Genomic DNA, 13557 nt, shown 5'->3' on the forward strand with positions numbered 1-13557 from the left:
TTATACTTACGCTCTGTTTAATATCGCCGGGCATTATTACGTGTGGCCTCCTTCCCGAATTTTTGAAGAAAAATATAGAGAGAAAAAGGGAAGGTGCTCTCAAGTTGTTTCGGTTTAAAGAAAGTCCTGCTTAGAAGTATTTCGGTTCATCGTAAGAATTAGTACAAAGATAATGAAGAAACTTGTACAATTTATTAAATTCTTTGCGGTTTAAGGTATTTTTCGGTTTAGCTTCTTTCGGTTTAAAGTAATTTTACTGTAATTATAAAACCGGATCACTGCAGAGCTCTAGTTATTCCTGATGCCCTTCAATATGAAGCACCACTTTATTTACAACATGCAAGTTCTAAGTTGACATTGGTATCTGTAAAAACCACAAACCATTGGCTTCACATTGAAAATTCCATTTCATATCACGACTATACACCAATACCACAATAAAAACTCAAAACCTAATAATCATAATAAATTATAACAACCATGACCTCAAATGGACGGAGTGAAATTCACAGAGCTTCCACTATACAATAAGTGCATTTTCTATGGGGTACAAAATGTTGATATTAAAACATCATACAGTCATTAGAACCATGTTATTGAATCAAAGAAGAGCATCTGATCACATAATACCACTTCACAGTTAACACCAACTTCTTGACTAAACGCACAAAAAAGGGAAATGGGGTAAAAATTCCACTTAAACGCTATGAAGAGATAAGAAATACAAATGTGATAATTTGTAAGGGTTTATTGCATCACTACACTATTTAAGGGATTACAAACATCACTGCGAATAATATTATCTTCTGAAATGCAAGTGGACAGATTATGAAAGCAATTCCTTACACAATAACAATGACCCAAATGGTTTTTTAAAAGTACCAGAAATAGGAGTAAAATAATAATAACAAAGCCTTAAAACAGAAACACATGCAGAAAATACACAAATTAAATGCACAGAAAAATACTTTAAACACTGCACATTAATATACTAAAATATATCATTTGCGAATCGATTTGAAATATATTACACTAAAACAGAATTCAAAAGATCTCCATTTATAATTTCACTAAAATATTGACCACCACTTTTAAACTTATTATTCAAAACCACTCTATCATTTCACTATTAATATTAAACACATACTTGAAGCACAATTTATGGTTATACTGTCTGCCCCAAAGCAATAAAGAAAATTATAATTTGAATTTATTTACATATTAATTATCCATCACATACCAACAAGAAATTATGGGGGGAAAAAAAAGCACATGTAAAGTGTCATATAAAAACTCAGTTTGTCATATAAAAAACGCAGTTCGCAAAGCTGCACTGATATTGTTTTCACATTAACCAACAAAAGCACTGAATTTTGCCCATTAGCTTTTTTAACAATCCAGATTTTCACACAAAAGAATGACACGTTAAGGACAAGAATTCCAACATAATTCCCATCAACATCTTGCAAATAGCATGTTTAAAAAGCCCATCTGCATCGGGGTAGAATCCATTCACTTCAAGCTGTAAAAAAAAACACAAAGAAATAAAAGATAATAACTTGCTGGAAATTACAACTAAGGGTTTAGTTAGGCTACAAACATAAAATCTTCCATCACTGTTTTGACAAAGAAAATAAAAATAAAAATTTGGTCCCACCTTAGAATGTGCCCTGAAAAGTTTGGTAAACTTTTTCTTAAATTTCTACAGATCGTTATCTTTAAATGACCATAACTCAGTAAATTTCAAACATATTTTCATGAAATAAACGGTAAAATGTAGAGAATCGTCTCCCTTTTCACACCATAACTATTACTAAATTTCCATAAAATGCTATATGTGGACCATTTCCATAGAGCACCACATATATTTGTATTCACAGGAGTACGTTTCAAATTTTTTCCTTATTTTTTATTCTTTATCTTTTCATTACTTCCTCAAGCTAAATCTAATTTCGATAACGTTTTCCTTCAACTAATTTCATCCTGCCAAATGTGACAATGACAACTAAGTGAGTGGTTATTGTGTGTATCTACAGTAAATGGAACATTGTAAGTGTATGTATACAGTATGCTAAATACAGACACACATATCATCGACATTTTTCATAACCGACGTCTCTCTCTTTTATTCTTATCATTTTGCCATTGCTTCCAATTTGAATGCCACACAACATGATTTGCTAAAGGTTGCCTTGGAATTTAAATAAAAGTTTTGACCTCTTGTGGTTGGCAGAGAGATTACTATTGCTGTGCCTTTTCTCCCCCTAAATGTAATTTGCTTTTGCTCTCATCTTTGTTCTATGCCCTGATCCAGGATTTTCAAGTGCCCATCGTCTACTCAGTTCATCTAGGTTGAAAATTTATTTACTTGGACAAGTTTTGTCATGACTAGTCCATGTTAAGTGTTGCTGATAGCTAAGGACCGTTTGTAAAGCGCATTGAACACATTTAGATGTTGTACGTAATCGCTCAAGGGTTGTAGGCCGCATGTGACACTTATAGGGTCAATACAATGCCAGCAAAAGGAAGAAAATGGGAAAGTAAAATAAAAATCCTAGATTAACGATCAAAGGCACCCAAAATAAAAAATAAGATAAAGGCGATTGGATAAAATAGTGAATAAGGTAGATTCCAAGAGTAATTAATAATTAATCAACAAAATTGATTTAAGATACCCTAAAAGTTCAAGACAGACACAAGCACAAGAAACAATGAGCAGGAATACACTCAAAAGTTTAAATCTTATTATGTATAAAACTAAAACAGTTCATAGTAGAGTGGTGATTTATAATTTACAAGGGAAAAAAAATGTCATCTTGCGAAACTAACACCGACTAATATTTGGATAATTTCTCTCTCAGTCTCAGCCAAGGACAAAACAAAGTAAATTTAAACAGTAGATTTAAATATGAGGCGACATACTAGTCATCTTCTGGCCCACCATGGAGGTAGAGAGACCTCAACCATTGAAACCCAGGATTTCAGAAGATCAAAGATAGCTATATAATGAGAATTTGATTCCAACTTTGTTGAATCTGATTAGATTCATTATAAATTTAATTTGTAACAAAATGTTGAAATAACACTTGCCTCTCAAAGCCCATTTGATGGCCAACATCTCTCACAACAGTTATATGCAACAGCTACATTGTCCTGTAGGAACAGAAAAGAAAAAAAAGAAAAATATTAATGATTAAACAAGGCGTGTAAAATTTTTTGATAAAATAAAAAAGTATAACAATGGCAGTAACTTTAAAGTTATAGGCTGATGCAAGAGGTGTAATTGGAACATTCCATTTCAATAATGATAATGACATAATAATAATAATAATAACAATAATAATAATAATAATAATAATAATAATAATAATAATAATAATAATAATAATAATAATAATAATAATAATAATAATAATAATAATAATAACAACACAGTCCACTCCGGATAATCATAACTCAAATAATCGCAACATTTCCCAAGAACCGGAATTAATTCTATATTGATACTAGTCACTGGTTAATTGCAACAAATTTTCGACTTGAAAATGTGGAAAATTCAAGAAATCAATCAAACAAAATCTCATGATTAAATATCATCATGGGTGAAATCATGACAGCCCGTGTAAAATGTTGCAACAGTGGACAGGAAAATCTACATCGATTTTAATCGCAACATTTTCGCTAATACCAAGATGTTGCGATTATCTGGAGTGGACTGTAATAATAATAATAATAAAGAGAAGAAGAAGACAAAGAAGAATTTATAATAATAATAAAAACAGGAAAAAATACATTCATCACAATCCAATTGAATGAAGTAAAAGGTTTGTCAACACACTTACAGATCTAGCATAGAAGACATATGACATGGCCAACCAGAAACAACAGGCTCAAGAAATATTCAAGCTTGGCTATCGATAATTCAATGGTGTGAGAGATGCTGCTGTAATCAATGGCTCAATGGGCTTGTGATCAAGTAAACGTCAAAACCCCAACACTGTGTCTGTGAGAACAGCTTACATAAAATCCATTGTACACAAAATGCATAGAAAGTCATCATTAAGTTCTAATGAAATCAGTAGTATTTGATAAGGATTTGAAACTTGTTAAATTTAAAATTCCTAACAATATGACAAGCAAAAGACACCCCTCTTACAAATATGTCTTCTAAGATCATTTCCATAAAAGCTCTCTCAAACTCATAGTAAAAATAAGAATTTAAGGATTAAATTGATGGAGATGCAGTATTTTACTAGTGTTTTAACCTCCAAAGTGTCTCTATCAACTCATTGAAGACACATTAGACAAATATATCTGACAAAGTTATTTTAGTGGACTTGTCAGACATATGTGTTCAAAACATTTTTTTTATATGACAATTTTTAAATACATTTACTTTGAGCCAATTTTCGAATTGGTACTTATTATATTTTTTTTAAAAAGGAACTTTAAACTGAATGCTTAAAGTAAAACTAAATGGAACAATCTGAGATAATCTTAGGCCTTCAGACACCCCTGTAACATAATTTTCTTTTTCTTTCTTTAAATAAATACAAAATGTCTTATTTATCTAGAAAATGCTGACTAGGTTTTGCTTCAATGCCTTTTTCTAATAACAGTTATAACAAAATTATCAATAAACTAATGTACTAATATATGGGTTTTTTATTTTATTTTATCCATTTGGGAGGGGGGAGGGGCACTTTTTAATACATTTTTTTCTGCCTAACCCTACATTTTTTATACTCTCAAAAAAAAAACAACATAAAACAACCCCCAAAAAAATCAAAAAATAAATGTCATAGTTCATATCAAACATCCATATCTTTTTACAACTGTCTAGCACTGTATCTTGAGTACGGTCTGTAAAACTAAGCTTTAAGAATTATTCCAAATTGTTCAATTCATTTTCACTTTAAATAAAGTATAGTAGAAACAAAACAGACCTAACCCCCCCCCCCCCCCCCCCCAAAAAAAAAAAAAAAAAAGCTTTAAAACATTCAAGACCACCGTCCCCAAAGGTCACTCAATAGCAATAACTCTAATGTTCAATTATGAAGAATATTTTTAAAAATAAATAAAATGAGTGCATTTTCAATTAATCAATCCTCTCTTCCTGACTACTACTGCTATTTTAAAAAATAAAAAACAAAAGAGGATGAAATGATAATTAAACTGTCCTTACTATCAGAATCTCTGAATTTCAAACATTGACTTACTCTCACCAACTAAATTATCTAAATATCATTTTTTTTTTAAGAAAAAAAAAAAGAAAAGAAAAAAAGAAAAAAAGAACAATAGTTTGTTTTTTTAAAAAAGGATTCAAGCTGCTCCATTGACGACAACTACAACTAGGTGATCTTCTTTGGTACATTCGGAGGGCAATTTAGGGGCTCGTCCTCTCAGAAAATTGTAGCCAAAGTCACAGGGAGGGAACGCATGGAGAACACCAATATCTTTCTTGCCAGATATGGGTATAGGTGGTAAAGATATGACACCAGCAGCCTCTTTCTGCTTCAAATAAGTGACCAGATTTTTGAGTGGACGTTGCTGTACACTTGGGTTATTTTCTTCGTAGTTCTGTAAAGAACTTGGCATTGCAAGTAAAATACAATGTCCCCTAGGACCAGCGGCTTGGATACGACGCCCAACATCTTCCAGTTTAGGTTGATCAAGACGAAGTCTTTGTGTGATTTTTAATATAGGAGCTTCAGTTGAGGTTGGATCTCGCATCAGTGTATCCACTAATGTAACATCACCACTGACGACATGCATTCGAGTGGCAAATGCAGAACTTTTTAAAATAAGTGCACCATTCCATGCAACAGGTAGCATTTTGGCCAATTCTGCTAATGTGCGACATGGAACATCAATAAAATCACCATTTGGACTTCCTCTATATTCCCTTCTTTCAGAAACTCTCCTTTCTTCCATACGTGGCGGTCCCCTTTCATCACGATATTCCCGTCCTCGCTCTGGTGATCTCTGTCCTGGTGGTGGGTGTGACCTTTTATCAAAATCAGGTGATCTGTCTCTGTGATTGTCTGGTCTGCGATCATAAGAATATTCCTCCCTTCTTCTTCCATCATCTCTGTAACCATCACTTGGTGGACTTCTATATTCGGTTTTCACAGGAGCCCTATTCCAGTCTTCATATCGAGAACGATCACTGCCTCCACTTCTCTTTTCCTCCCTCCAGGGTGGTGGATGATCTCCTTGTGAACTATATGCCCTATCTTTAGGTGGGGGACATGGCATTGAGAAGTCTGGCCAAGAATGACACCTGGCAATGTGTTCCTTTTCTGCAAAATCAAGCCTTAGTCTCCTTTCTGGGCCTCCAAGAGGACATCCACGCATTTGTTGACAAGCAGCTTGGGCAGCATCAATACTGTCATATACTACATAAGCAAAGTTTTTATTCCTCGGCCACTCTATGTGCTGAATTGCACCAAAACGATCGAATTCACTTTCTAATGTGTTCACACTGACCCATGGTCCTAAACCACCAACCCACACAACAGTTGTGGGGGTCACTTTGCCATATCCAATCTTACACTGAAATCTTCCTATATATTTTCCAGACATTTCAACCTTAGCTCTGTGAGCACAATCCAGATTAATGTATTTGATAAAAGCATAAGCATTTCCAGTGTTTCTTATTGGTCGCTTAATATCTACATCTTCAACAACACCAAACTTTCCAAATATGTTTCTCATATCATAGTCAGTGATGGCGACATCTAAATTACCAACAAAAAGTGTTCGAGTAGCTTTATCATCATATTCAGGATCGACATGATGTAGATGGTATGGAAACTTTTCTCCTTTTTTGTCATCTGGTATGCCCCCTGGGGTATAATCTCGACCAGCATAATGATTTCCCTCACTAGGTGTTCTTTCATATGGTGGTGGAGAATGTCTGTTTTGATAAAAGGGTTCTGAGGGTGGTCCTCTAACAGCTGGAGTTCTTGAAGGACTTGGCGCACGACGTAACTTGTTAAAGACCGGATTTATTTTCAATTCTCTGTCAAATAAGTATCTAATTCCTTTTTGCAATGCTTCTTTGGCATCTTCTGGGTAACGGAAATTCAAATAGGCAACCCTCTGATCATTGGACATAGTAATTTTTACGTTCATCTCACCAAATCTGTTGTAATTATCAATCAAACATTCCCGAACCACTTGATCTGGAACTTTGCTTGGAATGCCACTGATATACAGGGACCTGGAAGGAAAAATAAAAGTATCTAAACAGTTTATAGACAATAAAATAATCACCATTACACAACACTAAACTGTGACCCAGCTCGCCCATAAGAAAGTTGTGACTTGAAATTGCCATTCGCATTTAGGGGGGGTTCAGTTAAAGATGCATCACTGTTATAAAGAGGAATATCGCAGATATTTTGGTATCATTTTTAAAGTTTTTCGATTTCCTTTTAAATGGTGCCAAATAACTAAAAATCCATCTAAAATTTCAGGAGTTAAATGAAGCTAAAATTTGGCAATTTTCAAACGTAAATATTTTAAAATTTACAGCGCTTGTTTTTAGAATAACATCTAAACTTTATTCATGCCAAATTTCAGGGCTCTATATCTATGTGCAGACACTTTTTAACTCTGCGCCAAAATGCCATGATTTCATTATTTTCTCATCATGGCTGCCCGACAATATTGATATTCATATCGAAATCCTTTGATTTAGTTATGTACTATTTTAAATTTAGTCCACAATGTTTTCAGTACTATCATTTACTATATCTTTACGGATTGTCTATAAACACGTTAACTTTAAGGCAGTTTAGTGAGCAGCAGCAGTGGGAGTCAAATTGTGACCCAACTCGCCCATAAGAAATTTATGACTGGAAATTGCCGTTCGCTTTTACAAATAGTTTTAGAGAGGTTCAATTAAAGATGCATAACTTCGTTATAAAGAGGAATATCGCAGATATTTTGGTATCATTATTTTTGTTACTAACCGGGCACCTAGCCTCAGGATCTACGCACACGGTAACATTTATACACGGTAACCTTGAATCTCGCCTTTAATGGGTTAAATTGTATTGTTATCAAACAATCTAAAAAATAACACAGAAACACGCGCACACACATAGACACAGAGCGAGGTCTATCCATTGCTTGTATTGTAGCAGCAAACCAGTTACTGGAGCTACCATGTACGTAGATCCTGAGGCTAGGTGCCAAGTTACCGTACAAAGACACTAATAACTTAATACATACTTTCCAACTTTTTTAATGGGAATTTTATTTGCTTTCTTTGTAAAACCTGATATTAATAATATTGATATTCTTAAAAATACCAATTGCTTTCAGACTTTGAACTGCCGTACCTCGTTTCTAATCAAATCATGACAGAAACAGAATTCAAACTGTTTTGTAATCTGTGTTGCTAGCTCTTTCGTATGAATTTGGTTTCAAATGCATGAGTTAAATTTTCATTTAGAATTTTTGTTAGAACTCCCTAGTAATCTGGAAATTTTCGCTCCCTTCCCTGTCTCAATGACTCAAATGCCAATTGCGACCAACTGGATTTTTTTTTCTTTTCCAGCGAAAGCTGAATTTTTTTTTTGGCTGGCTCTATTTCTCCGAACGCTCAGGATAATAAACTTGAACTCTATTTCTCCGAATGGTCAGCTATCCTCCAGTAGCTGATGGGTTACGGACGGATGTCGATGCAAAAGTAAATGCTCAAACTACAGAGTGGACAGGGAATTCTCACAAATAATCAAGCTAGCGTTTTTTAGGCACATTGTTGACAAAGACAGATTCTATCAAAAAGTTGTACTGTCTATCGCAAATACTCCAAGATGTGTTCACTTTTGCACTTCATGCTGCACTATCAAAGTGAGAACAGAAGTAAACCTAAATAATAAAGCCAACAAAGTCTCAAGACGGGAACAGAAGATGAAAGTGGAAAGACAGGATGCACAAACTCAGGATAGAAGAGAAGTCTAATACTAATAAAGAAAGTTGGGAATAAAAGACAGAGCGCCCAGGCACTGGCAAAAGATAACCCCCAAAAAGGCTGCCTCTATTCTCACCCCCAGGATGAGAATAGAAAAGCGACCGAGCTCTCACCCCCGGGATGAGAATAGAGGTAGTTGCCCCTTCTCGCTATTCTCACCCCTGTATCCAACAGGTAAGGAGGGTAGCCTAGCCTAGCCGCCGTCCCTTCTCGCTTTTCTCACCCCTGTGTAGGGTCAGCTTAACCCCACCCTCCCCCCCCCCCTTCCTCACTACTCTCACCTGATCATCATCATCTCTCTCGTGACTACTTTTAGTGGTGCTGGACGTAAGGAGGGTGAACATGCAGCCCCGCCACTTCTCACCCCTGTGTAGGGTCAGCTTAGCACCCCCCCCCCCCCCCCCCCCATCCTCTCGCTATTCTCATCCCTGTTAACCAACAGGTAGGGAGGGTAGCCTAGCCTAGCCGCCATCCCTTTCGCAATTCTCATCCCTGTGTAGGGTCAGCTTAGCACCCCCCCCCCCCTTCCTCACTACTCTCATCTGATCATCATCATCTCTCTCGTTACTACTTTTACTGTTTAGTGCTGTTGGTTAGGTAATAAGGGATGAGAATAGCGAGAAGGGGTGGCGGCTAGGCTACCTACCCTCCCTACCTGTTGGTTAACAGGGGTGAGAATAGCGAGAAGTGGCGAGGACCTCTATTCTCATCCCGAGGGTGAGAGCTCGATCGATTTTTTATTCTCATCCCGGGGGTGAGAATAGTCACTTCGCCCCAAAAATGCATACACATTCATAATTCACAAAGACACTCTCGCAAGTAACCCAAAAGATCTTGAGAACGGAAACCGTTCGGAGATTATAATATTATAAAGATCAAGTTAATTTTCCCGAGCATTCGGAGTGGAGAAATAGACACTTCGTTGTTTTCTTTATTTGGCACTCACCTGTAGTCATTATCATTCGGTGGTGGTCTATTAGCAGGTGGATAAGACGGTGCTGCAGGTCTACTTTCATACATTCTCGGTGGTGGTGGACCATCATGGACAAGAAATTCGCTACTGTGATATCCTGGGCCGGGTCCTGGAGGGCCATCTCTTACTTTCACTCTCTCCCTGTCTCGTCTTTCATAGTCGGGAGGGCTCATCCGGTCCCTCATAACATCATGATGTGGACCGGGGCTAAATGTCGAACGTGATCGTTTACTCACGGGTGAAGAATCTCGCTCCATTCCTCGTTTAATAACTCCAGACATAACAAAAATTAAGTTAACTAAATTATTTTAGCTTTAGAAATCTGCACCATCAAGACTCGTTTATGATATGTCGAACGACGAAAAACAATGGCTGACATGAAATTAATGCGCAATAGATGTTTTATGCGCTGTCGGGAAAATCGACAAATATTGAGAGGAAGAATTTTCGAATAACTTGATTCTGTTAAGATTTTCAAATATTCGAAATTGCAGAGAATAACATTTCAAGTTTGAAACATATTTAAAATGATTCCCAAAATAATTTTTAACACGGACTCATTTTTCAAATGGGTGGTTGGTAAGAATATGAAGCCGGAAAGTTCGAATTACCAGTTTGGCGTTCTTTAACTAATTTATTATTTTTTTGCCAAATTCCTAAAAAAGAAAACTAAATTTCCACCCAGAGTAGTTTCCACCAAAGAAAATTTAAATTTTGGCATTTACTTTGGAAAAAAAGGGAGGTTGGAAGGGGTGGCGATAGCTCTCTTGATAAAGAAATCGCCGGTATTGATCTCAGATGTCGAGTTTTTTTTCAGATTCCACCTTCCACCCTCAGAAAAGCGAGTGGAGCAGGCACTTATGTTGGTAACAACAAGATATGAAGTGAATAGAAAAGTGCCAGAAGACAACAGAGAATAAAAAATTTTTCGCGGCGGTGGTGGGGTTTGAACCTGCGACCTTATTGGTACGACAACTCCGCCTGGCAGGTGAGAGCGTGGCTCTACCGTGTGAGCTATCCACGAACACAAAAAATATTCGTTTCAAACTCAAAGTCATTACTAGATCCCTCTCTCACCCACTTCTTGAGATCGCCGATTCGTTCGTACACCACCATCGCGAACAATTTTGACCAGCAGTTAAGCTTAATAGCCAATATTCTCAACACAACATATAACATAGAAACGATTGAGACATTGAGTATGCTCCGGTGTATGGGGTGAATTTTAATTCAGAAAAGCGAGTGGAGCAGGCACTTATGTTGGTAACAACAAGATATGAAGTGAATAGAAAAGTGCCAGAAGACAACAGAGAATAAAAAATTTTTTCGCGGCGGTGGTGGGGTTTGAACCTGCGACCTTATTGGTACGACAACTCCGCCTGGCAGGTGAGAGCGTGGCTCTACCGTGTGAGCTATCCACGAACACAAAAAATATTCGTTTCAAACTCAAAGTCATTACTAGATCCCTCTCTCACCCACTTCTTGAGATCGCCGATTCGTTCGTACACCACCATCGCATCTAGTCGAAAGGTGTGTTGTGACGATGCTACCGGGCGGGTTCGCGACGGTGCACGAATGCGGACCGGACTTTGCTGATTGGGTCGATCGTCATAACATAATAGTGTGAACCATAAGAAGCAGCAGCAACCACCATCGCGAACAATTTTGACCAGCAGTTAAGCTTAATAGCCAATATTCTCAACACAAACATATAACATAGAAACGATTGAGACATTGAGTATGCTCCGGTGTATGGGGTGAATTTTAATTCAGAAAAGCGAGTGGAGCAGGCACTTATGTTGGTAACAACAAGATATGAAGTGAATAGAAAAGTGCCAGAAGACAACAGAGAATAAAAAATTTTTCGCGGCGGTGGTGGGGTTTGAACCTGCGACCTTATTGGTACGACAACTCCGCCTGGCAGGTGAGAGCGTGGCTCTACCGTGTGAGCTATCCACGAACACAAAAAATATTCGTTTCAAACTCAAAGTCATTACTAGATCCCTCTCTCACCCACTTCTTGAGATCGCCGATTCGTTCGTACACCACCATCGCGAACAATTTTGACCAGCAGTTAAGCTTAATAGCCAATATTCTCAACACAAACATATAACATAGAAACGATTGAGACATTGAGTATGCTCCGGTGTATGGGGTGAATTTTAATTCAGAAAAGCGAGTGGAGCAGGCACTTATGTTGGTAACAACAAGATATGAAGTGAATAGAAAAGTGCCAGAAGACAACAGAGAATAAAAAATTTTTCGCGGCGGTGGTGGGGTTTGAACCTACGACCTTATTGGTACGACAACTCCGCCTGGCAGGTGAGAGCGTGGCTCTACCGTGTGAGCTATCCACGAACACAAAAAATATTCGTTTCAAACTCAAAGTCATTACTAGATCCCTCTCTCACCCACTTCTTGAGATCGCCGATTCGTTCGTACACCACCATCGCGAACAATTTTGACCAGCAGTTAAGCTTAATAGCCAATATTCTCAACACAAACATATAACATAGAAACGATTGAGACATTGAGTATGCTCCGGTGTATGGGGTGAATTTTAATTCAGAAAAGCGAGTGGAGCAGGCACTTATGTTGGTAACAACAAGATATGAAGTGAATAGAAAAGTGCCAGAAGACAACAGAGAATAAAAAATTTTTCGCGGCGGTGGTGGGGTTTGAACCTGCGACCTTATTGGTACGACAACTCCGCCTGGCAGGTGAGAGCGTGGCTCTACCGTGTGAGCTATCCACGAACACAAAAAATATTCGTTTCAAACTCAAAGTTTTTATTCTCTGTTGTCTTCTGGCACTTTTCTATTCACTTCATATCTTGTTGTTACCAACATAAGTGCCTGCTCCACTCGCTTTTCTGAATTAAAATTCACCCCATACACCGGAGCATACTCAATGTCTCAATCGTTTCTATGTTATATGTTTGTGTTGAGAATATTGGCTATTAAGCTTAACTGCTGGTCAAAATTGTTCGCGATGGTGGTGTACGAACGAATCGGCGATCTCAAGAAGTGGGTGAGAGAGGGATCTAGTAATGACTTTGAGTTTGAAACGAATATTTTTTGTGTTCGTGGATAGCTCACACGGTAGAGCCACGCTCTCACCTGCCAGGCGGAGTTGTCGTACCAATAAGGTCGCAGGTTCAAACCCCACCACCGCCGCGAAAAATTTTTTATTCTCTGTTGTCTTCTGGCACTTTTCTATTCACTTCATATCTTGTTGTTACCTTCCACCCTCCCATCTCCCCAACTCCTTGGAGTCATTGGGTTGCTGGATCTAAGCTAGATACTTTGCGAAAGACTGGCATGTCATCCGAAGGGTAAACACGCATTTAATCTAATCAACGGGCCTAATGGCTCTGGTGACTCAAACTTAAGCTTTTTTTTTTTTTTAATTAGTAAGAATTACACAAGGAACTTATTTTTCCGTCCACCAGAATCCACAGCAGTGTATTCAGAACTTCGGAAAAATTATAATTATAAGGGCTTTGATCGAGTGCGAGAAAGCGAGGTGGCCGGCTGTTGTAGCACAGCGTAACTGTTACCAGGGTGGGGTGAGTTAGGGTTCGAGCTCCTTTCTAGGC

The 13557-nt window shown here is 37.5% G+C and overlaps 1 protein-coding gene across 1 annotated transcript; it reads right to left on the bottom strand.

Annotated features, from left to right (window-relative positions):
- Nucleotides 1–730: 730 nt before the first annotated feature.
- Nucleotides 731–10471, bottom strand: LOC144974792 (RNA-binding protein spenito-like). The gene is made up of 4 exons (XM_078918055.1): nt 9933–10471; nt 3843–7225; nt 3091–3153; nt 731–1522 (listed from the first exon to the last, which is right to left on the bottom strand). The coding sequence occupies exons 1-2, from the start codon at nt 10238–10240 to the stop codon at nt 5323–5325; spliced, it is 2211 nt and encodes a 736-aa protein (XP_078774181.1). The 5' UTR covers nt 10241–10471; the 3' UTR covers nt 731–1522; nt 3091–3153; nt 3843–5322.
- Between the last annotated feature and the right edge of the window lie 3086 nt (nt 10472–13557).

This window comes from Berghia stephanieae, chromosome 6, assembly GCF_034508935.2.
Source record: "Berghia stephanieae isolate SIO BIC M18660-M18661 chromosome 6, UCSD_Bste_1.3, whole genome shotgun sequence".
NCBI lineage: Eukaryota > Metazoa > Mollusca > Gastropoda > Nudibranchia > Aeolidiidae > Berghia > Berghia stephanieae.

What these genes read in the sequence shown, in the direction of transcription:
- LOC144974792 (XM_078918055.1), bottom strand. Translation starts at nt 10,240, where the DNA reads ATGTCTGGAGTTATTAAACGAGGAATGGAGCGAGATTCTTCACCCGTG. An exon ending in CCGAATGATAATGACTACAG is followed by an intron (nt 7,226 to 9,932) that starts GTGAGTGCCAAA and finishes TTTTCCTTCCAG; the next exon opens with GTCCCTGTATATCAGTGGCA.